We start from the raw sequence: 26,796 nt of genomic DNA on the forward strand, positions 1-26,796 counted from the left end.
TGGTGTTTATATCTCTCGCAAAGTGCCTGTCACACCTTAAGCGCCCAGTATATATTTGTTAAATGTCAATCATCAGGCAATGCTCTCTTGTGAGAATTTGCAGGGGGGAGCCTTGCCTTGCTTGGGGGCACATACATGTTCATTTTTTTATCTGATAGTCGTTCTCCTCAGCATTCTGTCCTTTCCCTCCCAGTACCCTTGCGTGCTGAAAATGCCTCTGACTCCACCAGTAAAATCAGTCATGATTCGTTGTCTGGCTCAAGTTAGTTTCATGGTGCAGACCATAGGTGTCGGGAGTGGAAGCAGACTAACAGTTAATAGTTGAGCCCTGGGGTCCTTCTTAGATTTCCGTGGAGCCAAGACACCTTACTCACTGTTGCCCTCAGTGGTCAGATTTGAAATAAAAGCTGTGGCCAGTGCCGCTTCTCTTTGTTTTATGTCTCCAAGTGAAATCCCAGATGCTACTCCTCAAGCAGGATATCTTAGGGTTGAATTTCTGAAAAGGTTGTTATTCCTTTTGTAAATACTTACTACTTTTGTTGTAGAACAGACTGACTCAGATGTCTGCCACCTCTCATGTTTACACCTCTGTGTTGAAGGAATCCAGGTCGCTGACTCTGTAGAGGGCAAAAGATCCAGCGATGCGGTTTCAGTTGACAAATTTACAGAAGTGAGTACAGACGTGGCTCTTGAAGCCAGGTCACTGGTTACTTCACTGTGCCAGAGGGACATTCCATCCTCTGAGACCTTTGTACTTCGTTCTGTGCTGAAGAAACCTTCTGCAAAGCTGTGTTTAGACAGCCTGCAGGTCAGTATAGAGCTACATTTCCTAAAGCAAGTTGAATAAAAATTCATTTTGGTTCAAAGAAATACCTCTGAAATGTTATGTAATACTGGCCTAACAGGAAATGTCTTTTTTTTTTTTAACTCAGTTTGGAATATAGTATGTTGAATTTAATATAGGTAGACCATATTTTATAAGAGTTTCGTAAGTTATTAATGTGTGAGTTTGTTAATTATTTCCACCAAAAATATCTGCTTTTCAAGATACCTCTTATAGGCGAGCATCTTTAAGTTGAGCTAGTATGAGAAGAGAGTAGGTTGATGGGAGCTAGCTGGCATTTATTGAGTACTTCCAGTGAAGGTTCTGGAATATATGATGTACGTGCAGCAGCAGTATCCAAGAAAGGTATTAGCCCCATTTTACATAAACTCAGGCTTGAAGTTGTTAAATGAACCCAGACGAATCTGATGTTAAACATCCATGACAGGCTGTAAACACTCTGAGAGGTTGAGAGGACGGCTCTGGGGTCACAGTGCCCGGTTTCATTCGCTGACGCTGAAGTTTAAGAACTAGGTAGATTAGTTAACCTTTTTGTACCCTGGTTTCCTTATCTATAAAAGGACAATATTAGTAACTTCCTTACAGGGTAATTTGAGCATAAAGTAGGATAATAATGTCCAGTTAGCACCAGTGCCTGGCAAATGAGAATTACACATTTTGTTGTTGTTGTTGTTCTTGACCATACAGCTATACCTATAAATCTGTCTTTAAAGCCAAAGTGAACTAGACTACCTTCTATCTACATGGATGTATGATCAGTTGTTATTTTTAAATGTTTTAACAATTTTTCTGGTTAAAGGGCTTGATTTGGGTTTCTATACAGCACTGCTTATTTTTTATCTTTTATTTGTTTTATCTTCTCCTCAAAGAAGAGACTTAGCATCTTAATGATCTGTGTAACTCTTATCAATTAACAGTGTTAATGTAGCAGAAACATCAAGTCCTGCCACTAAAATCATATGAAGACTTTCACAACTAATGGTCTTCTTGCTCAGCTGCCCAAAGCTTGCAAGTGTATTCTGTTTGAGTTGTTGGATAACTTTCATGGTAATAATGAAAAGTAAATCTAAACGTTAACATGAACTTTGTTGTATAAGTTCACTTATTTCACAAATACTGATGTGAGCATTTTCCTGGTTGGGAAAATGAAGCTGAGTCTCAGGAGATGCTTGATGAAGGAGGTTTGTTTAGGGCAGTACTGTTTCTTAGAGAAGGGGCTGCTCTTGGGATGGGTGTGCTGGAGAAAATGACCAGCTCTAGAGAACAAGGGCTGGTCAGGGCTTAGGATGAGACGGGACAAACAGATGGTGATTTGGAGGTACCTCTCAGCCACCCACAGCCCTGGCTCTCGCCCACTTTGCTCCAGTGGCCCTGTGTTTGGGCTTGCCCCTCCTGTTCTTCAGGATTCACATTGTCCTTTCCTCACCAACTTGCCTACTCTATAATCTTCTTCTGGAGAAGCACAGAAGGACAAATGCTACTTTCTTTGCTTGTTCTAACTCAGGAATATAGTATCGTAGACTGGAGATTTATACACTTATAAAAGGTGTGGTTCCCATGTCTAAAAGACAAAACACCCTATTATGCCATGTACATCTTTGTTTTTTTCTTGTTGTAGTGGAATTCTTATACTTTAGACCATTTATATAGTCTATCTCGTTTGACACCATCCAGAGTACACTGTAATTCTGGCCATTCACATTTTCCTTCAAGTCACTTGCCAGGTCAAGAATGAGGGAATGAATTTAGCCCACATTGTGGATTTCTGTTCTTTAATTTTGGCCTAAAACTATTTACTAAAGTATTATGATAGCTAAGGAACCCAGTTTTTCGTTGTGGCTAATATCATGACATTTTAAGTCAGATCAACTATGAAAGTAAAGGTAATCTGCAGTACTATGTAGTATCTACCCTTGGCAGGAAAAAAATTCGAAGTTGCCGTTCTTAATGTCTGTGTGTATGTATTTATATATGTAAAATTATTCATCAGTGTTTATTTTATTTAGGAACACCATGACAACCTCTGTGATGGTGGGACTCATCCAAGCTTAATCTTAAATCTTGCAAACTGTTGCAAAGAACGAAAAGCAGGTAAGAAATTCAGATTTATTTTGAAGCCTGAAGATATCATTTGCTTGTTATGAAAAAAACCTGAGGTAGTATGTAGTATTTTCAATGATCTGCTGATGCCTGATGCTTCTGAAATTACATGGGAATGAAGAAGAGTTGGGAGGGATGGACCCTCTGTTGAAGTTTCAGAATTGGTTCCACCCATGTCATCTATCCCTTTTTGCTTAATGTGAAACTTATAAGGAAATTGATGTTCAATTTTGTAATCTTTTAAGACAGGCATGCAGAATTTACTTAAAAATCCATGACCATATTTTAATTAGAAATATTGCTTATCTTTTCCACTTTAAACTTTTTTTCTGTACAAACTATGTTTTGTGTTATACAAATAGCCAGATGCAATCATGTGAAAAGATTCTAGGATATGTCTTTTAGATAAGAAATGTAGTTTAGTTTTTAAATATATTCCCATTTATTATCTAATAGAAGGTCAAGAAAATTGTACAGTACCAGACTCTCTAAATGTGAGGAAGAGGAAGAGAGTTACTTTCGGAGAGGACCTAAGCCCTGAAGTGTTTGATGAATCTTTGCCAGCAAACACTCCATTGCGTAAAGGAGAAACACCGGTTCGTAAAAAGGATTTAAGTACCCTCAGTCCCCTGCTACTTGAACAGTCCCCAGCTCCTGAGGGGTTACTTCAACCAAATTTTGATGACAAGGGAGAGAATCTTGTAAGTGTGAAAAGTGTGGAACAATCTTGTTTACATTTTCATCAGACCTCACCTATTTTGCATGAGCAATAATTGTGCTTTGATATCATGAGATGGACTGAGCAATGTGTCATGGTACAAATTAATGCATTTTCTAGCTAGGTGATTACCAGTTTTCTCCTATTAAAAACAATACTTCCATGACTCCTTGTACATAGCGTATTTTCTGAAACCTAACTGCTATTGATTGTAAGATGTGCCATTTTATCTATCACTAAGAAAAAAGGCTGAAAGTTAAACGGTGATACACACCATGTACTCAGATTTCAGCGGTGTTAAAATGTTGAAAGAGCAGCAATCTTAGAATTGATATAAGTATAAATTGTTCTTCCTCCTAAGATGAATTTCTGCAGGTGGGATTACTGGATTAAGGAATATGAACATTTTTTGAACTTTTTGATACATACTGCTAAATTATTCAGAAAGTATGTACTAATTTGAACTCACAGCACTATAAATGATTTAATTTATTATACCTTTGTAAACCCTGGGTTTTAATGGTACTTTTTTAAAAAATAGCTTGATAGGAGAAAAAGATGACTGGAAAATATTGTTTGTTAGTGAGGTTTGAACATTTTCACATGTTTATAGGCTATTTGAATTTCTTGAGAACTGCCTATTAGTTTTACTTACCCATTTTTATATTGGGGCCATCATTCAATCTCTCTCTTGCTGTTATACTTTGAAATAAGAATATTCTGCTTTTGGCCAAGATGGAATAAGAGGGACCTAATTTACATTGCCATGAGAAACAACTAAAAAGCCAGAGAAAAAGATATGAAACAGTGGTTCACCGGCATTGACTGTCTGGAAGCACAGACAGTAATCTCTGAGGCGGGTAACAAATGAGGTAAGCCTTACGAGAGCCCCAACTTACTGCCTGGGCTGAATTTCCAGGCTGCAGCACAGGGAGGGGATACCTTGGTGGAGCCTGGCAGTCTCCATGAGTTGAGAAGATGGATTTGGGGTCTGGAAAAGTGAAGGAGGCTGGAGTTCACAGGGTAAAATACCAGAGAGAAGAGACCTGCAGAGAGAGAGAACTCTGGAGATCTGCAAAGGGTCTCGTCAAGTCTCTAGCTGAGTGCTGGTCAACACATCCTTGTGAGTAAACTGCCCCAGGCCAGGGAGGAACTGCCCAAATGGAGCAGAGGGAAATGCCTAGAGCTCACACAGGGCAGGAATTGTGTTCCCACCAACTCATGTAGAAAAACCTTGTAATTCAGAGGGTGTCAGATACTCAGAAGAGTATTGCTTCATTAGTGGAGCAGAATTAAACTAAAAGCCTGGCAAAGCCTAAAAGCAAGTCTTGAAAGGATCTAACTTATACCCATGTAACTGTGTTGCATAATGAACCTCAAGAATATCAAAACTGCTTTTGGCAGCTGTGAAGGTGGGGAGATCCCAGGGAGGCCAAGGCATCAGATCTCATTGTCCTCCCAGCCCTTCAACCCTCCCCTGAAGGCCCTCAATAAAATGGTTTTATCCTTCCCACCAAACCAAAACAAAACAGTCTAGCAACAAATAATGTTAAACTCAAAATGTCTGGCATTCAATTAAAAATTAATACTTGTGTAGGAAAAGATGCCCCATAATGAAGAGAAAAATCAGTCAATAGAAATAGACCCAGAAATGACACATATGATAGAATTTCTAGAGAGACATTGAAAGAGTTATTTTAACTATATTTCGTATATGTTCAAGAATGTGAGAAAGGATTGAGCTTCTTAAGAACATGGAAGATAAAGAAAAGACCCAAATCAAACTTTGTACATTATAATCTCCAGGAATAAAAATATGTTGGATGAGAATAATAGCATATTAGAGACTGCAAGAGAAAAGATTAGTGAATTCGAAGTGTAGCAATAGAAATTATTCTCAATGACACACAGGAAAAAGACTGAACAAGAATGAGCAGACAATTCGTGATCTGGGACAACTTCAGGTGGTGTAAAGTGCTTGTAATTAGGGTTCCCAAAGGAGAGAAGAGATTGGAAGGAACAGGAAAAATATATTTGCAAAATAATGGCTGAAAAATGTCCAAATTTGATAGAATTATTAACCCACTGATCCTAAAGTTCAACATATTCCCAGCACAAGAAACATAAAGAAAAATACACAAAGCTTAAAATCAACAATGAATGGCCTAAAAGGAGCCAGAGAGAAAAAGACATGTGACATACAAAGAACAAATATAAGAGAGGCAGCAGGTTTCTGGTTGGAAACTATGCGAGCGAGCCAGAAGGCAGTGCAGCAACATCTTTTAAAGATTTATTTAACTACTTGGAGCAAAAAACCAAAAATAACCTGTCAAACTAGAATTCTCTATCTAGTGAGACCATCTTTCAAAAGAAAAGGTGGAAATAAAGGCTTTTTCAGACATAACGAAAGTTGAAATAATTCATTACCATAACAGGTTAGCATTAGACGAAGTGTTGAAAAGGAAGCCCTTTAGTCAGAAGGAAAATAGTTCTGCAGGAAAATCTGCGTCTACACAGAGGAATGAAGAGCACTGAAAATGCTAAGTATGTGGGCAAATGTAACAGACTTCTTTTTAATTAGTCTCCATAAAGGATAATTATTCAAAGCAAGAGTAACAACAATATTTTGTTTGGTTTATAACCTAGGTAAGTAAAATATACAACCAAATTAACATGGCATAAAGGTTGGGAGGGGTTCTTACGCTATAAACAAAGTGGAATAAGTTAAAAGATGTGTGCTGTAAACCCTAAGCCACTATAAAGTAACAAAAGATGTGTGGGATGCAGGTAAAGCAGTGCTTAGAGGAAAATTTCTAAAAATTAAAACCTGTATTTGAAAATAATAGAGGTCTCCAATTAATGATCTCAGCTTCCACTTTAAGAAACTAGAAAAAGAAAAGCAAATTGAAACCAAACTAAGAAGAGGAAAGGAAGTAATAAAGATAAGTGTAGAAATCAATGAAATAGAAAACAGAAAAACAATAGAGACAAATCATTGAAATCAGAAGGTTTTGCTGCAGAAAATAATAGTAAACTTCTAATCAGACTGTTCAGGACAAAAGGAGAGGATACTCATTAGCAATATAAGGAATAAGGGAGGTGACATAATTACATATCTTAATAATACTAAAAGGATCATAAAAGAATATTATGAACAACTTTATTTTATGCCAATAAATTCAACAACTTAAGCTACATTCCTTGAAAGACACAAGCTATCAATCTCACTCAAGAAGAAACAGGTGGTCTCGTTAGCTCTATATCAACTAAGGAAATTTAAATTGTAGTTTAAACCTTCTCACAAAGAAAACTGCATGTGCAGATGATTTTACTAATGAATTCTACCAAACATTTAAGGAAGATACAATACTAATTCTGCATACATTCTTCCAAACAAATTGAGTTGGGAATGCTTCCCAACTCATCAATGTCAGCAGTAGCCTGATACCATAATCAGACATTATGAGAGAAGAAAACTACAGTCCAGTATCCTCACAAACATACTAACTAAAAAGAGAATAAATACATTATGACCAAGTGAGATTTTACCCCCAAAATGCAAGGTTGGTTTATTTGAAAGCCAGTCTGCAGAGTTCACCATATTAACAGAGTAAAACAGAAAAACTCTATGGTCATCTCAGCAGATGGAGAAAAAGCATCTGACAAAATCCAGCATTCATTTCAGATTAAAAACTCTGAGCAAATTGGTGAGAAAAAATAATTTTTTCAACCTGACAGATCTTATCTATGAAAAATTAACAGCTACCATTATACTGGCTGTCGGAAAGAAAAGATTTGACATCCGCATTTATATTTACCCTTAAGGTCTCCTGAATAATACTGTAATGTTTGGTTGTGTTTATTAATGAATTTTCTTACTTTACTGGCGTTAGGATATGGGATTTTAAATAAGCCAAAAAGTAACTTATTAGTGGATCATCATGACTACTTTCACTTTTTAAAAATTATTATTATATTTTTAATTGTTATTTTGGTGGGTTGTAGTTAGTAAGCATGGTTTCCTTAAATATGATTGGTAAATATTATAAAACATTTATTTTTCTATCCAGTATCTTGTTTTTGCTCTTTTTTTGGTTAATCTTTTATTTCCCATCTTTATGCTTATTACAGTTCCTCCTACAAAAATAAGTACGTATTATTTTCTTATGGGCACATTATTTCTATGTCCACTGGATTTAAAGATATCTAATTTCTACTTTTTTCTTTGTTTAGGAAAACATAGAACCTCTTCAGGTATCATTTGCAGGTCTCAGTCCTCTTAGTAAGTCTTCAATCTCTGAGACTCTTTCAGGTAGTAACTTTGGCTTATCTAAAAATCATAAATGTCATTTTAAATATGTGTATGTATGAAAATCACCTTATTTTAAAATTTTTATTTTTATTATGATCGTACTTGATTTTTCAAAAACTCAAATCATGTAGAAAAGCTTACAAGAAGTCTCTTATCCATCCCTTTCCATCCCAAGTCCATACTTTATAATCACCCACATTTAACTTCCTCTGATGGGTAGCCGCATTTTTCAAGTCACTGCAAGTAGTGGAGTTGCCCTCTCAACACTTAAGGACTGACAGTAGGCTCCTTTTCAGGTTGCACAATTGAAATGATATGAATCCTAAGCGTCATTTTTGATTACACAAAATTGTTCATCAACATCAGCATGGCATTTTGTGCATATGTACTTTCTGAGGTCTCTAGTTTTTTTTATGATCATGACAAGGCAACAAAGATCTCTCTGTGCTTTCCTGACAAACCAGGACTTGGCCAGCAAATGTCACGGGCAAAGCACTTGCAATGGAACCATTATTCACGTCTCTCCCCTGGTCGAAATCCTTTAATGGATCACCAACACATCTTGTTGGCTCTAGGACACAAACCAAGCTCATTAGCACAGAATCCAAGACATGGAGTGTTAAGTAAGAGCTAAATTGGAAGTATAGCCTGTCATCTTCCAAAGCTTATGCTCTTTGACAGGTTATACTGCCTTTTATTTATACTGTTCAAAGTGACCAAATTAAAATTTTTTGAACTTTGTGAAATTAAAGTATTTTCATGTTTTTAAAAATGTTTTTGAAATCTCAAAATTTATTTCTCCTGGTAATATGTTCAGATATGGTAGGATACTAAAAGCAAAATTGGTATCCAAAAGAGCATCCAGTGTGTCCAATAGATGATGGGTCTTACAGCTTTTTGTTAGCTACCCTAATTTTGCTGTGTCTTGCTCATCAGGCACTGATACCTTTGCCTCTTCAAATAACCACGAGAAAATAGCCTCCTGTAAAGTTGGTAGAGCAACGCGGACCTCTAACAGAAGAAGTGTAAGTGTTTGTATTTGGCACAATGTATCTGTTTTTAAATCTTGCACTACATTTTTCTCTGTTTTCATGATCAAATGCTTTATCAGTTAAATCTTGGTTTAATCAATGTGTTAAGAACTAATACCATATCCTACCTATCATGTAAGCCAGGATAATGCTGTTTTCCTGATTTGATTTTAATTAATCCTGTTAGAAGAAAAATACAATAAACGAGGTGCCTTCAGAGTGTGTGTTCATGTGGAAGGTAGTCTGTTTAGAAAGTTTATTTGGGATCTGTGTGGTTTTATGAGTTATATCCAAGTGCAAAGTGTAGAAGAGTTGCATTTTTTTTTTAATTTTTAAATTTAATTTTACTTTTTTATACAGCAGGTTCTTACTAGTTATCTATTTTATACATATTAGTGTATATATGTCAATCCCAATCTCCCAATTCATCCCAACCCCCTCCACCACCACCCACCAGCTTTCCCCCCTTGATGTCCATACATTTGTTCTCCAGAGTCACATGTATTAACAGTCAGAAAGTGCCATAAATATAACTTTTTCAAAAACTACCTTCAGTTGTCTTCAGTGTGAGCATAACTCCCATCGAATGCATGTCTTTTGCGATTTTATTAAATTAGATGAACTTGGATTTTTATCTATAGCATCACAGTGCATAAACATATAGCATACTGATATTTTTTTCACTGATACTGTTGATGGTAAACCCAGAAGTCAAACTTAGATAATCTGACAGTTCATGATTTTTCCCCCTGTAACCCATCAGTAGTTAGGTGCTACATTGTAGATGTTCAATAAATATTTGATGAATGAATAAGACAGTGATTCTTTTTTATTTTTTATTTTCAAAAATTTTATTGAACTATAGTTGATTTACAATGTGCAGCAAAGTGATTCAGTTATACATATGTATATTTTTTTCATATTCTTTTCCATTACGGTTGATCTCAGGATATTGAATATAGTTGCCTGTGCTATACAGTAGGACCTTGTTGTTTATCCATCCTATATATAATAGTTTGCACCTAAAACAACGATTCTTAAGTTGTTTTTTTCTCTTCCATAAAATAGTAGGACAGAGTGCATATGCTTCTGGGTCAAAGTTTGATCAGAAATCAGAAATTACTATTTCCCTCTTTTGAATGTGACTTGGTTAAAATACTTCTAATGGAATTTGTGAGTTAAGCGGAAATGGGATGTAAAACGGTAGAATCCGCAGGGAAGGGAAAAGAAATGTGAGAGACACTCATGAAAATGTAACTGACTGTTTTATGGTAGCCCTGCTTTTAATTTTCTTTATAGCAGTTGATCAGTTTTTCAGAAGAGAGTGTTTGCAACTTATTTAATACAGAAGCTCAGCCTTATAAAGAAAAGAAAATTAATAGGAGGAAGTCTCAAGAAAGCAATCGCGCAGACAGAGCACTTCCTAGAAAGAATCAGGTGAGTGTGTGTTTAAAGATGTAATAAAGAGTAGAAGTGGTGCATTTCTTTGTTGTATGGTTAGGAAAACCCAGAAATAAAATTTTTCCTAGTTGGCCTTGGACCAAGAGTATTAAAATCATCTTATCATAGAATCGAAAGGGCCATAAGAGATTATATACTCAATTATGAATTACCCGAGGGCCATTTTTGCATTTTCTTCATTGGGTTACATACACCCAGTACAGGGAATCATGGGCACTCAAATGTGGAATTGATTCTTATCTTCGAATCTGATCTAATCTAACCTCACCCTCTTTGGGGAATCCTCTGATTTCTTAGGGATGCATGTGCCATCTGCCTCTTGTTTGACTTTGCTACTGCCAGTGGCTGGTTGGATGTTCTCCCCGTATTGCAGGAAGAATTTAGAAACTAGCTCTGTCTTCCTCCACACTCAGAGGCCTGTGCCGGCTCGTGACGCCACCGCCTCTTTGTGGATAGCAGATCTAGCACCTTGACCCAGGTCCTGGTGTTGCCCTCCGCTTCACTGAGCTGGACCGTCCCCTGCCATACCCTACAGCTTGTTGGTATCCAAGACCTTCCCAGTTTTAATAATACACATTTATATGTCCCTCCACTCTCCGACCCCAGCCTCCTATCCATCCAGTGTTCTCATGCCATCTTACTCATGCCTCTTCTAGTATTAACTCTTCAGCTTTCAGAGATCCTTTAACTTCCTGTGTTTCCTTATTCATCCTAAGCTGTCTTCAGCTGTTTTCAACACTCTTGTCCATTATCTTGGGTCTTCATCCCTTTCATTCTGCTCCCACCCTGGATTAATGCACCATTATCCCCTTTCCCATCCAACACTGTTGCTGGAGAGACCCACAGAGGCTGCTACAGAGTCACTGTTTCAGATACTATTAGAAGTCAGGCCTCTTTTGCCACCAGTTTGCCACTTCACTTTCATTATTTTTCCAAGGCATTTAATAACCTCGTGACTAAAATCCAGCGCATCCTTAGAGGTCTTGTTCACAGCATTTGACATAACTGAGAATTGTCCTATGTGGTCTCTGTTAAAGATTTGTTTTCTTCTGCCCATTCCTAAATGTTTATGTTACCCAGAGTTCTACTCTCTGTCTTTCGAAATGGCTTTATTTTCTGGGTGGTTTCATATGCAGCACGGTTGACGACTCCCAAATCTTTCCCATCTGTTAACATAGGTTCAACTACCTACTAGGCATCTTTTCTTAGACCACCCTGCAGACATCTCAAAACTCAACATTTCCAAAACCAAACTCACCCATTTCACCCCAGCACACACACACCCAAAACAGCAAATTTCCCTCCTGATTCATGAACCAAAAAGTGTTGCCTCACTTGGTTTAAACACTGCACAAACATCCCCAAGTCGGCAGAGCCGGAAGAAACCGGATGTTGTCCTGGTTCGGTTTCTTCTTTAGGTCACACACTCCTTTGAAAGATCCTCTTGCTGAAAAAAAATACACATCAGTTGAAAATATGCATACGTCTTAGATCATGGCATTAGAGACTGGGTTCCTTCCTGCTCTCTACAAAACACTGTTACGAAGAAGGTCCACCTACTTCTTCACATGAAACTAATAGCCAGAAAGTTCAAGAAGGGTTGACCATTAAGTTTTGCCCCAACCCCTCCCAGGACCCTACTGAGCCAAAATAATTGATGTAATAGAAGGAATAGGCTTAGAATAGCGATGAGAAGAGGAAGGGGGTGAGGAGGGGTATTCAGCAACCGACAACAGCCTTCAGTGAATTTCTGGAAGACAAGCAGATGGGAGCGGGTTGACAGATAAAAGAGGGGGAAAGGTTTACAGCCCAGAATGTGCTGGGGGGGAGGGAGAGCCAGCCTGCTTATGGGAATCCCGAGGAACTCTGGGCCCAATATTGGCAGGTCCAGTGGTGCTGAGAATGAGAAGTGGTAGTGGAAACGGATTAATTGAAGTCCTGTATGTGAAACAATTTGGGCTGGTTTGCCCCGCACTCCCTCTCCCATCCTGAAGCTCAGAACAGGGGTTGTCACCTGAATGTTCTCATTCTGGCATTTGGAAGGTCCCACAGTCTGGACAGCCAGCTCGTTTCCCTAAAGCAAAGCCTGCGGTTGACCCTCTCCATCTGCCCTGCCCTGTGTTGCACAGAGTTCCTGGTAGAATTCCCATGCAAGAAAGAGGCTGAGCTGGAAAGCAGAGGAAACGCATTACCAGTTTAGCCGGTATCTTCTTAAGTAAGAATCAGATAACTGAGTAGAACCAAGGGCATCAAAGACCAATGTTAGTAAGTTTGAAAAACTGACCCCCAGAGAGAAAGGTTATTCAGAAAATGGAAAGAAACTTCGTGAAAGTAAATATTCTGATATATTCATATTTCAGAAAATATTATCTGCAGAAAACTAAGACGCGGGGGATGCTATGAAAAAGGAGCAGAGAAAGAAAGGTTTGTAAAAATATATAAAACTTGGTAGTTGGACTAGAGAATAAAGTTAAGGAAAGTTAAGGGAGGACAAGAGAATGATAGACTAGTAAGAACAGACATGGAAGACCAATCTAGGAGACTTCGTTGGAGTCTCAGAATGAGAAAATGGAAAGGACGGAAGTTATCAGAATAAAAGGGAGCGTTTCCCAGAGCTGAAGAAAAGAGTCTTCAAGTTAAAAGGTCCTACTGAATTCCTAGGACCAAGAGAAAAGACCACAACTTCGACATGTCACTGTGAAACTGAACAATAAGGATAATGAGAACAGTGGACTTTTCCTACCAGGAAACGAGGATCGGAGTGGTATCAAGTTTGACAGCAGTCTGAATACTGAAAGAGAATTCAACAGGACATTTAAAGCTTTGAAAGAAACTTAATTTAAGCCCAATATTCTGTATCCAGCCAAATTCAATTACTGTGAAAGACACTCAAGAGATGTGTTTTTTGGTTTTTTTGTTTTTTAATATTACTGGAGGGAGATACACTCTAGCAAAATGAGGAAGTAAGCTTGAGAATCCAGGACACAGTGGGTCTAATAGCACAGGAGAGGAGTGTCGTAGAAATCTCTGATTATAGCTGTTCAGTCAGCCTAGAAGAGCAATCAGGCCAAATTTGAGCAAGAGAAGGGTGCTCCAGGGAGGAGGTCTCTGGAGGGAAAAACAAAAAGACCTATGATTGAGCAAATGGAAGATGTGCCATATGAGAAGAAAAAGAGGGGCTTCCCTGGTGGTCCAGTGGCTAAGACTCCATGCTCCCAGTGCAGGGGGCCCAGGTTCGATCCCTGCTCAGGGAACTAGATCCCACGTGCTGCAACTAAGAGTTTGAATGCCGCAACTAAAGATCTTGCACGCGGCAGTGAAGATCCCACGTGCTGCAGCTAAGACCCGACACAGCCTAATTAATTGATTAATTTAAAAAAAAAAAAACAGGAGAAAAAGAAAGGTCATTCTATACCATTCCAAAGAAAAGTCTGAATGCAAGAGTTTTGGAGCGAATATGAAGCAAACTTTAGTAAGTGTGATTTCAAGCAACAATGGGGTGTAAGGAAAAGGATATTTTGTAGTATTAGGAATCATGTGCAGGAGGCGCCAGAGGAAAGAGAAGGAATCAGAGCTCTGTCCTGTAAGCACTATGGCTGTTTTTAAAATTATCATCATGCAAATTAGGGGTTCAAGATATACTTTTTTTAAGTTCTTAAAAAGAAATAGAAATGTAAATTCAAAGGTAACCAAGAGAAGAAGCAAAACTAACATAGGGAAGAGGAAGGTTTAGTTTAAGTAAGTGATAGCCTCATGGTTTATGGTAAGGAGGCAGCAGAGATCTGTACTGTATCGTAGGCTGAAATGTGCTGAGAGAGTAGATCTTAAGTGTTCTCACCACACACACACACACACACACACACACACACACACACACACACACAAATAGTCACTATGTGAGGTGATGGATGTGTTTATTAACTTGACTGTGATAATCATTTTATAATGTATACATATATTAAATCATGTGCACCTTAAGTCATGTGAAATCTAAATAAATACAATTTTTATTTGTCAATCATACCTTAATAAAGCTGGAAAAGGTTTGAAAATAAAATTGCTAACTTGGAAGTAGCAGTAGAATTCATAAGCATGAATTCCTTTATAACCTAGAAATGGAAAAAGTTTACAAAATATGACTCAAAAACCAGAAACAGTGAGGTCAAAGATTGGTAAATTTTGCTCCATTTGACCCAAACAGCATGGAGCATGCATGGGGGAAAAGCTCCGTAAGAAAATTTAAAAGACAAAGGACAAACTTGGAGAAAAGTTTTTGTAATTCGTATCAAAATCTCCAAGAGATTTTTGTTCACAAAATTGAAAGGGCCCTTAAACATGGAAAACATGTTCAGACTCGCTCATCATAAGAGAACTGCGAGTCTAACATGCATTGAGATACCGTTTCTTACCATTTTTGATTAGCAAAAATCCAGAAGTTTGACAGCATACTTTGCTGGCGAGGCTGGGGAGAGATAGGCATGCTTGTACATTTTCTGGTAGTGTGAATCTCTGTGGAGGGCAATTTGGCAATATCAAGCCAAATTAAATATTTTCATTTACCCTTTGACCCAGCAATTCCATTTCTAGGAATCTGTCACAAAGATCTAATGACAAAAATACAAAAAGGTGTATGTACAAAGTTAGTTATTGCAACACTCTGTAATGCAAAAGATTAACAAACCAAATGTCCATCAGATGTCCACGAGACTGGTTGAATAAACTGGTGTGGTCACAAAATGAGTCTTTTGTAGATGTAGAAAATAGCAGAGAAACGATCCAAACCGCTATGCAGTGATGCTAGGATGTATTTACTGTTAAGTGAAAAAAAACAAGTTGTAAGCTACCTGATGTGGGATAAATTGTGTTCTCAGAAGGCATACGTTGGAGCCGACACCCCAGTATCTCAGAATGTGACTGTGTTTGGAGATAGGGCCTCCTCAGAGGTGATTAGGTTAATAAATGTGGCCCTTAGGTGGTTCCTAGCCCCAGTCCAATCTGATTGGTGTCCTTATAAGAGGAAATTTGGACACAAAGGGTGACGCCTGGGGGGGCACAGACAGGGAGAAGAGGCAGCAGGAGAGTGGCCATCTGTATTCGCATGGGAGAGGCCTCAGGGGAGACCAGTCCTGTCAGCACCTCCATCTTGGACTTACTGCCTCCAGAATTGTGAGAAGATAAATTAGTGTTGTTTAAGCCACCCAGCCTCTGGTGTTTTGTTATGGCAGCTAATATGGCAAACTCATATGTTACCTTTTATCTAAGGAAGTAGGGAGCATTTAAAAAAAGGTATATATCGGGCTTCCCTGGTGGCGCAGTGGTTGAGAGTCCGCCTGCCGATGCAGGGGACACGGGTTCATGCCCCGGTCCGGGAAGATCCCACATGCCGCGGAGCGGCTGGGCCCGTGAGCCATGGCCACTGAGCCTGCGCGTCCGGAGCCTGTGCTCTGCAACCAGAGGGCCCGCGTACTGCAGGAAAAAAAAAAATGTATATATCAATACACATATATATAATCTTAAACACTACAAAAAAAGGGGGAGAATAGGCCAAAGACAAAATAAAACCTGGTTACCTGTCAGGAGAAGAGACAGAGGAGGGAACAGAAAGGAATGAAGGCTAGATTTCCTTGAATGTGTTTTTTACTTTTGACTTTGAACTGTGTAAATGTTCTGCGTGACTATGGAACCATTATAGCTCAATTTAAAAAAATTGAAAACAAAATGAAACATGTAACTATGTCAAGTCGGTGGCTTAACCTCATAGAGTTTTTTCAAATCAGAAGTTTGAAAAGTCCAAATGGGATGTATCCTAAGGACAAAAATAACTGCACAAAAAGTTTAAACAGTTATGAAATACTCACTGATACAAGAATTCAATCTAGAATGAATCAAGTAAGCAGGGTTTTGTGGGGATGTTTTTTACTGTCATTAGGAATCAAGACTCTTCACTAGAGACAAGATAAAATTGAAATCAAATTCAAAACCTTGTTAGGCTAAATTTGAATTGGAAATATCATGAACACGTGCTTTTACCCATTTAAAATAATTTTCTAGCTCTGTCTGTTGGTAGGCATAGAAGCACTGAGCATCCTTTGTACCTATGTTACCATCTCTACCATTTCAACTAAAAGGGATCAGCGTTACCTTAGTGAAATGGCTGCTTTCAGATTTACAACGGCAAAAGTAGAAAATGAGCCCAGGTCTGGACCAGTGTGCGAGCAAGGAAGCCACGTTAAAGGACACAAAATCATTCCAAAGGGGCTTCTGCTGACCAAAGATAGGACAGTGTGACCATCAGAGATAACGATTGCAATGGATTAAAACACTGGCATCAAATATGAAAAACCAATTTCCTCATAATTAAAAACTAACAGCAAAACTTAAAGGCCGCCTTAGAAACTGTCTAGGGCATCAACTCTTTTATTTTCAGGGTTTTTGTTTTTCTTGGAAAGTGGAAAATAAAATTTGAGCTCTATTTCAAGTAAACAAATAACTGATAAGGGAAGATTCTTTATCGAAGAATTCTCACTAATCAAAAAGACCTGTTCACAAAAGCTGTTGGATGTTAGGTAGAAGCCAACGGGGGAGCCAAAGGTAATGGATGGATGGGACTGGACACCTGAGAGCACTGGCCATTCATAACACCACACAAGGAGAGAATATGAGCCTCCTGGTGCAGTGAGGACCTCGATAATCTTCCATGAGATGGTCTTTCCAACAAGCATGAAAGCTGAATTGAATCAAGCCTGGATCTAATGACCAGTGGATAGGAAATACCAGGGGGTGGAGGAACATAAAAACACACATGATTGCAGTTACCCAAATCCAGAGCTTCTCAGCTACTACAGGATAAATGCCTCAGAACATTCACCAAATAACAAGGGGGAAAAAAGAGCCATAGATCAAAGGAAATCCATCAACCAAGTGGCATGTGTGGAGACCTTGTTGGGATCCTGACTTGAACAATTGTAAAAAGACAGTTAGGGACAAATTAGAGAAGTTTGAACTCTGAGGAAATATTAGGGAAAACTGCCTGTCATTGTTTTTGCATCTAAATTTTTATTTTGATATTGTTTTCGAGATGCATTCTATTGCAAGAAGAATTAGAAAGATCCCAGCACCCTTTGCCCAGCTCCCCACAATGGTGACATCTTGTAAAACCATTATACAGTATCACAGTAGTACAATATCAAAATACAGTCGAGATGCAGGACATTTCCAGCGCTGCAAAGATCTCTTCTGGTCTGCAGCTGTGTCCACTTCCCACTGTCAACCCCCACCTTAACCCGTGGCAACCACTAATCTGTTCTCCATTTCTTTCATTTTGTCATTTCAAGAATATTTTGTAAGTGGAATCACACACTGTGTAACCTTTTGGGACTGGCTTTTTTCACTCAGCAGCATTCTCTGGAGATTTGTCCAGATTTGTGTGTATCAATAGTTCCTTTTATTGCTGACTAGTATTTGTCATTGTTATAAAAAGAAAAAAGTAATCATTTCACTATATATCTGTCTATCTCAAGTCATTACCTTGTATACCTTAAACTTACATGCTGTTATATGTCAATTATATCTCAAAGCTGGAAAAGAAATAAAACTCCACTGTAAAAGAGGAAACAAATCAGTAAAATACAATGCCAGGGCTTCCCTGGTGGCGCAATGGTTGAGAGTCCGCCTGCTAATGCAGGGGACACGGTTTCGTGCCCCGGTCTGGGAAGATCCCACATGTCACGGAGCAGCTAGGCCCGTGAGCCATGGCCACTGAGCCTGCGCGTCCGGAGCCTGTGCTCCACAATGGGAGAGGCCACAACAGTGAGAGGCCCGCGTACAGCAAAAAAAATAATAATAAAAAAAATACAATGCCAGGTAATAAAATGTTTCACTTTTTTGGTGGAAAAAATAACGAAGTCCTTATCTCTTAGAGATACTGTAGGATCTTTAGATGAGATGATGTAATGTCTGGGATTTGCTTTAAAATAATCTGAGGGAAGGGGCTTATATATGAATCATGATTTCCATGTGTTAGTAATTATAAGAGCTAATTGTTGGGTATGTGGGGTTCAAGATACTATTCTATTTTTGGGGTGTTGGAAATTTTCTGTTATTAAACATTAAAAATACAGCAATCTGGGGCTTCCCTGGTGACGCATTGGTTGGGAATCCACCTGCCAATGCAGGGGACACGGGTTCAAGCCCTGGTCTGGGAAGATCCCACATGCTGCGGAACAGCTGAGCCCGTGCACCACAACTACTGAGCCTGCACTCTAGAGCCCGTGAGCCACAACTACTGAAGCCGGTGTGCCTAGAGCCCGTGCTCCACAACAAGAGAAGCCAATGCAATGGGAAGCCCGTGCACTGCAACGAAGAGTAGACCCCGCTCGCCGCAGCTAGAAAAAGCCCACGCGCAGCAACGAAGACCCAATGCAGCCAAAAATAAATAAATAAGTATATATATATATTTAAAAAAAAATACAGCAATCTCAGCCCCTTATTTAGAGAGATGGAGCCAGCCACAAGAACTAAAAATGGACCATTAAATAAGTGAATGGCAGGGACAGGGAAATGTTTGCTTTTCACCAGAAGCTTTCCTGTTCAGTTTGATGTGTTGCCATGTACATTCATTATTTTTAAATAATTTTAAAGCTACTCTCAGAAAACAGTTTGACTTAATTGTGAAAATAACACGAGAAGTAAGCATTTACTTCTGTTGCATGACCTCCTCCACTGTATGAGAAGAAATACTGGTGATTTGGGAGTAAATAGAAACCTTTTAGGTATAATATCTTCAGTTGTCCTTTGTCTCCTCCAAGTCATAAACCAGTCTCATTATTTCTAGATCCCGGGGCTCCCCGAGGATTCCAATCACACATGGCTTCTCTTGTTTATTACAGTCTCAGCAAGGCTTTTTGTATTGGAGTGAATTCAAATTTTACTCCAATAAGGTTGATAAGGTTCTAGCCTTTGCAGATGCAACCTTCTCGTGGATAAGATAAGCGTTGCTAGATATATTTTCATGACAGACCACAGGTGCTTTCATCTTTTTTCTTTTTGGGTGGTGTCCTCCTGGCCCATGACCATGAAAAAAATATTATTAATCTTTCATCATGGTTAGCAAATTTTATGAAGTTTGTACCTTTTTTTCCACAATCATTCATTCATTTGTTCACGTATGTTTGTTGAGAAGCCGCTAAGTGCCAGGTGCTGTTGCAGGTGCTTTTGCAGTTCAGGTAAACAGAGGTTTCCAAAATCCTGCTAAAAGGGTATTTACCTGAGCTATGAATCAGAAACTGTTCTGGAGGTTATAACCTGATGACATTGATCATAGTATATTAACCAACCTACTAGGGCCTGGGTCACACAGTAATACTAAGAGCATAATTTAGTATTAAAAATATTTTTCTCCGTATCAATACTCAAAATAGTAAGAAGGAATTTAAAAGAAAAAGAATAGCTAACACATAGTCCTTACCATCAATCAAGCCATACTTTACCCATTTCACATATATTAACATATTTAATACTCACCACAACTTTCTGTGGTATGTGCTTTTGTGGTTCCCATTTTGCAGATGAGAAGAATGAGGTACAGAGAGGTGAAGTAACTTGCCTAAGATTATAAAGCCATAAAGTGGCAGGGTCAGGATTTGAACCGAAGGTGACTAACACGAAGCCAAATGTTTCTCTCTTGCAGTTCATCTGTGGAGCCCAAGTCAAGATTTTTCTCTTTGCTTCCATTTACATTGTCCATGCTGTTATTTTCCCAACTGTTTCTTGGAAGTCAACAGATGTTCCCTGAAAAAAATGTTTCGTGGAAAAATATTTAGCCCAGCATTTTTCTAACATATATAGAGGTTATTTATACCGAGGACTTCTTAGAGGATTTAACGTTAAGGGTATATTGTAAATCACTAAGAGGAACATTTATCTTGTACAGTTCTAAAGTTATTTTTCCATGGAATGTTTTTTCTTGTTTTGTTTTTACAGGATATCTATAAATATCTCAAGGAACTTACAGTTTTGTGCCACTTCTGTGCTCTTGAATATCTTCCACACCATTAGTTTCTGTGCTGTCACCCAAACGATCTTTCTTAAATGCAAACTCAGATATCACTCTCTAAATCACCATGTGGTGAACCCTCGTGGCTGTCAGGCTCATACTTATTGCAGAGAAGGGCCCTGCTTGCTTTGTTGGCCTCTTCTGCCACTTCTCTGTGGGTTCACTGACCACGTACAGCTAATTGCAGTTCCCCCTTTGCTCTGTGCCACCTCCCTTGGACCTGTTCCGTATGCCATTCTCTTTCCTTTGAAAAGCCCTTCTGTGCCACTGTCATCCTCAACCAAAACAATTCTCACTTGTTGGAAGACTTGGCCTAGACATTCCATTTCCTGTGGAGTCTGTCTTGAAAACCTCCCGTAGGCCAGGTCTCTGTGTTCTCAATCTGTGTAGAGCCTGTCCTGGTCTGTATGTATTAAAATTAGACCAAGAGTTCCCTAAAGGCCACTTCCTGTTTGTTTTTATATCTCATACCTAGCAAATTATTACCTGCACATAGCAGTTTCTCAGTAACTCTTTGAATGGATGCCATCTTCCAGAAGCTGTAATTGTTAACAGTGTGTTCCTTATGTTGACCTAAAATCTGGTTCTTTCCAATATTATGACGTTGAATATATTTCATTTTTGCTCATAACAACCTATTATTTCAATACAGTGTTTGAGTTTCCCTCAAGACTTCTCCATATGAAACTTTTTTTTAACATAGAACATGAGTGCTCAGTTACTGACATGCAGTCAGAATTGAATTGAATACTGCATTCCAGATGTTATTAAAACAGTTTTAATTTTTACAGAAACCTATGTTTTCCATCAGTTATTACCAAACCTCTGTCCCTCATCTTCTACTTGTGCTTATTAAACTCCATCTTATTTTGACCTAGTCATTTTCATCTTGATTAGATCACCTGTTGTTTGAAGCAGCTTTGGGTTATCTTCAAATTTTATGTACACACCTGTGGTTTCTTCATCCAGATCTAGGAACAGAAAACATTCTCCCCTAGTTTCCAATAGATAACTCATTCTAGGTTAATCCTGAGTCATCGTAACCACATCCTAGTTACAAATTCCTCATGTCTTAAGTCTGTCCAGTTCTACATCATCTCACCTATTTTTCACTTACCCAGAACTTACTCTGGCAAATGCTTTGTGGAAATATAGACTATTACTCTACAATTTGTAAATTGAGTTCTGTTTCATATTTTATTTGACTTTGTGTAAGCTACCTAGCCCTTTAGCGCTGACTGAGATTCCTACAATTTTGAATGGAATAACTAGTCTTTAAGGTTTTTTTGTAAAAATTAGTTTGAGTCAACGTTGTACATGGAGCTACATCTTTCTCAGTTACAGTGTTTTAATACATTTTCTCAGGTTTTAAAAAGTTGCAGAAGGAAGAAAGCAAAGGGAAAGAAAAAAAGTGTTCAGAAGTCTTTATATGGGGAAAGAGACATGGCGTCTAAGAAGCCACTCCTGAGCCCTATTCCTGAGCTGCCTGAGGCATCTGAGACGCCGCTGGTTCCAAGCATCTGGAGGATGTGTTCAGGTAGCCTGGCCTTTTCCTGTTGTCGATATTGTATCTCTTCTCTCCTCCCTCTTTGTTGCTATTTCACTCTCTTTTTTCCCTTCTTCCCATTCCTTGTGTAAAGAGTACATAAATTTAAAATAGCAACTTTCCCTCCTATTCCCACAAGAATTTTAAGTTAAAGAAGCTGTCGTTTGTAACTTTCACCTAGACCCTTTTCAGAACCTGTTGGACACTCTGGATCCTCCCCTCAGAAAAACTCAGGCACAAAATATTACATATAATTTTAGGGGAAAGAATTTCCTTTCACCCTGTTTCTTTTTGCTTTTTAAAGTGTTTTGGTAAAGTAAAATGAATTGTTTGGTGTTGTAATCCATCACTAAAAGTCAACAAGGTGATGGCTCAGTAATAGGTATATCTTCTATGGATTAAGAATAAAAATTAAGGGCTTCCCTGGTGGCACAGTGGTTGAGAATTTGCCTGCTAATGCAGGGGACACGGGTTCGAGCCCTGGTCTGGGAAGATCCCACATGCCGTGGAGCAACTAGGCCCGTGAGCCACAACTACTGAGCCTGTGTGTCTGGAGCCTGTGCTCCGCAACAAGAGAGGCCATGACAGTGTGACGCCCGCGCACCGTGATGAAGAATGGCCCCCTCTTGCCACAACTAGAGAAAGCCCTTGCACAGAAACAAAGACCCAACACAGCCAAAAAGAAAAATAAATAAATTAAAAGAAGGCTCAACATTTAAATAAATAAATAAAATAAAACAAAAAAACCTTGCCCTCTGATGTTTCAGTAGAGTTGGCACTGCTAAGCATCTTCTAGAAATAACATTTATAAATTGAACTTGATTACTTGGAAAATTTTGTTTAAAAGGAAGATTAAGTCTGTTGGTATCCTGATTAGACAAAAATTGGATTGGAGTTGCATCTGGTTGGTAATGCTTGAGTTTAAATTGACTAAATCATGCTGAAAAGCTGGAGTATGTGTTCATTTCGTGTGTGAATTTTGTATGTAATCATTCTTAAGATAGCTGCCTTTGTCAATCACCACATATTTATAGCCTGCGTCCCATTTGCAGCATAGCACGTAGGATCTATCATAGATTCGAGGACGAATATGGTACATGCCATTATAGACTCTTGGCCTCTGCCTACTTGTTATTTCAGGAACGCCCAAAAGTTTAAACAAACACACGGCCACCCCACATAGACATATTCCTCCGGCCCCGGGGCTCCAGCAGAGGTGGAGCTGTCCTGCCCTAGCCTCTTTCTGTGCTACATCGTGGGACAGGACGTCGGCCACCTCACCTCTTTTAAATCTGGCCTGATGCTGCTTAGCCTTTAGGATTTAGCCATGCTGGCTGCCTTTCCAGGAAAACTCTTTGTTCACCGTACACCTTTACCACCTGGTTTATAACGATATGTCCACCTTCCTCCCCTGCGAGTTGCCTTTCCCTTGAGACTTATTTTCGTTATATCTGTAGTTCCTAACAGTTTCCTTTTTTCCAAAGATACTTGAACAATGACTGTTAGTGTATATTTTACATCTTGCATCTTATTAGAGAATTTCTTTTCAAAAATACATGAAACACTTTTTATCAGTAACCAATGGTTTCATCTGCTATGAGGGTCTAAAGCCGTTCTCTCTCTCTCTCCTTTCCTCTCTATTTCTCTCTTCCTCCCTCCATCCCTTTCCCCTACCTTCCTTTTCTAGTATGTTAGTTTCACGAAAAATACACGAATATCAATTTTTAAAGTTGTATAAAGAGCCCAGTTGACATATTGGTTGGTTGATACCAAGGGCCCCCTGCCCTATGTTAATCTCTAGCTTTCTGTGACATGATTGTAAGTACCCAAATCCCGGATGTATATATACCTTTTCACACTGAAACGTTTTTTGTAGATTTTTGGCTCAGCTTATGTTTTATCTTTCAGTTTTTTTTTTTTAAATAGTCTTTATTTTTTTATTATTATTATTATTTTTTTGCGGTACGCGGGCCTCTCACTGTTGTGGTCTCTCCCATTGCGGAGCACAGGCTCCGGACACGCAGGCTCAGCGGCCATGGCTCATGGGCCCAGCCGCTTCGCAGCATGTGGGATCTTCCTGGACTGGGGCACGAACCCGTGTCCCCTGCATCGGCAGGCGGACTCTCAACAGCTGCGCCACCAGGGAAGCCCTATCTTTCAGTTTTTATTTTGTTTAAAACATTTTTATACTCCTTTGACTGACCAATTAAAAACTTTATTATGTGAGATAACCAGAGAGATGGCTTCTAATAGTACTGAGATTTAGAACTCATAAAGCCTAGATTCACTTAGGCTGTGTTATGTGACTTTAAAACCTTGATGATGTGTTTTTCACCTGTGATGTGACACCGTGTGCCAGAAACACATGGCAGGGCCCACATGGCGTGTCTTCCTGGAGGGTGAATTATATTCAGAGATTGGCAGGGAAAGGGAGAGATTTCTAGAATATTGAAACAACCAGGGCTCTTTTTGAGAGTTTGGTGCAGTTTAATGTTAATTTTTTAAACACTGGGCATAAGACTTGAGTGTCTTCAGAAGTACCTTTTTAGCTAAGTCCTCAAATTCCCCAGAATTCCAAATTTTCTCTCTTCTATTTCAAGGGGGAACATTGATGGAAAAGTTTCAGAAGCATGATGTTGCCGATTTTCAGTAATTCATTTTTTGGGAGATAGGAAGTGTGTCTGCCTCATGCTAACTGACCTTGTAGAATGGGAAGCACGTTAGAATAGAGGAAGCAATTTCAGATACAGTTCTCATTTCCATGGTCTCAGGTTATATGCTTTATTAATTCATGCATTAAGTACATATTTTCTTAACCTGTGGGGTGAGGAAGAACTGAAAGAGAAAGAACGATGACAGATGGGGACAAGTACAGGGTAGCATTTGTAGGTCTTGGCGATTTCTTTGAAAGCTTGACACACAGAATACAATTTGACACCTGTTTGATTTGTGAAAGTTTATTTCCACTGTTACTTTTTAATTCGATTTAAACTTATTTACATGCCCATAGATGATTTCAACTCAAATGAGGAACTTGAAGAAGTGAAGCTTCCGAAGAGAAATAATATTTTGCCCCAGAACCCAGAGGATTGGCAGATGGTTCGAGGCTTTAATAAATACGATGTGTCTGAATTCTGCAGCTCTGACATGAAAAGTTCATCACTTATTAATGCTACTTTTGAGCAAGGTTCAAATACAAGTACTATAGAAATTAATGAAAACAAAAATATTCCAAAAGCAGCAATTAAGTTGGAAAGTGAAAACGAACTAAAAACTGAGACTGAGAATGAAAACAGCCATATTTCTTGTCCTTCTGTGACTGAAGCACCCATTGTATCAGACAATCCAAAACCTGATTTTACCATGCAGTCCCAAGAACTTACTGCTGCTGGTCAAAATATGGAAAACCTTTTTCAAATCTTTAAAATCTCAGAAGATATAAACATCAAATGTGAAAACCAGGATGACTTCTTAGTCGTTCCAGAAGGAAAACTGCAGGCCAAGCATTTAATGCCCGACTCACAAAAAGAATGTGATTGTTCAGAAGATGTCTTAATTGACCACTTGAAAGAGAGTCAAAGTCAAGGTGAGGATTTGGGAAGAAACTCCATAGCAAGTAGTCGTGGTGTGAGTTACAGAGAAAGGAAATACAGAAGACAGTCCATGGCTTGTTCTGATGGGCAAAGTTTACATTTGGAAAAAATCGAGAATCCCAAACCTTCCGACAGTGTGAGCAGCTCTGTAGAAATTAGTTTAGAAAATTCCCAACTGTATAAAGATTTATCTGACTCCATTGAGCAAACCTTTCAGAGAACAAAGAGTGAAACCAAAGTAAGACGCAGCACAAGGCTACAAAAAGGTTTGGAAAGTGAAGGGCTTGTGTGGATTTCCCTTCCATTGCCTCCCGCTTCCGGCATTTCCCAAAGAACCAAGAGGAGAACAATAGGTACATTTGACAGCAGAAGATTTGAGAACGGGTCCTCCAGGCAAAAACCTTGTGTGCTGCCCTCCACACCAGGTAAAGAAAACAGTGAGGGCTTTGCTGCTGCTGCTGCTGCCAGTTTACCTGGGAGGAGACGGAAGAGCTTTTGTACATCTACACTTGCAGATCCTAAAAACACCACCCAGTCGAGAGGCTACAAAAGAACCACCTTTCTCAACCAGAAGGAAGCTCTCCAAGTGACTTCGAGAGAATCGGACATATCCGAGAACTAAAGCAGTAACTGACATTCCCTGCAGAACGTTTTGGCAAGAGAGAAGGTAACCAACCATTCATGCCTGAAAGATTCTTTCATCCAAGTTCCCATCCTTTGGTCAACCTCAGTGTTTTAAAAGTTTCAAATAAAATTATTTGAGTAGAACCTACTTTTAAGTAGAAATAAGTGAATTTCTCCATCTTTCAAACTAAAAGCGTTGTATTAAACATGTTCTCCCCACAAATGATAAAAGCTTTATTGGTATTCTGTTAAAAAGGATTGCTTTTAGACCTAACGGCATGTCTCTTAAGTTTTATTTCATGTTAGTACGTATTTATCACTGAAGGTTTAGAGTTTCTGTTGTAAAAAAAGCATCTTTTAGAATTGACTTGTTATATCTGGATGAGAAGAGTGTTTTGTTTTGGTCTTTAACAAATTGTTAGAATTAATGTAACTTTATGAAAATTGAAGGTAATATAAGGTTGAAACTGTTAAAGAAAGTGGGGTGAGGTATGTTTTTATTTTAAAAGATTG

At 38.8% G+C, this 26,796-nt stretch overlaps 1 protein-coding gene across 1 annotated transcript in view; it reads left to right on the forward strand.

Annotated features, from left to right (window-relative positions):
- The window catches only part of CDCA2 (cell division cycle associated 2), a 49,205-nt gene extending 22,658 nt beyond the window's left edge, over window positions 1-26,547 (forward strand). Inside the window, exons 8-15 of the mRNA XM_060300040.1 lie at window positions 600-808; window positions 2,851-2,935; window positions 3,401-3,645; window positions 7,896-7,974; window positions 8,911-8,999; window positions 10,305-10,442; window positions 21,886-22,057; window positions 25,077-26,547. Of these exons, the coding sequence (XP_060156023.1) occupies window positions 600-808; window positions 2,851-2,935; window positions 3,401-3,645; window positions 7,896-7,974; window positions 8,911-8,999; window positions 10,305-10,442; window positions 21,886-22,057; window positions 25,077-26,281 (2,222 nt within the window). The 3' untranslated portion in view covers window positions 26,282-26,547. The remainder of the gene's footprint in view (window positions 1-599; window positions 809-2,850; window positions 2,936-3,400; window positions 3,646-7,895; window positions 7,975-8,910; window positions 9,000-10,304; window positions 10,443-21,885; window positions 22,058-25,076) is intronic.
- The last annotated feature ends 249 nt before the right edge of the window (window positions 26,548-26,796 follow it).

Source organism: Globicephala melas, chromosome 6 (assembly GCF_963455315.2).
Source record: "Globicephala melas chromosome 6, mGloMel1.2, whole genome shotgun sequence".
In the NCBI taxonomy this organism is placed as follows: domain Eukaryota; kingdom Metazoa; phylum Chordata; class Mammalia; order Artiodactyla; family Delphinidae; genus Globicephala; species Globicephala melas.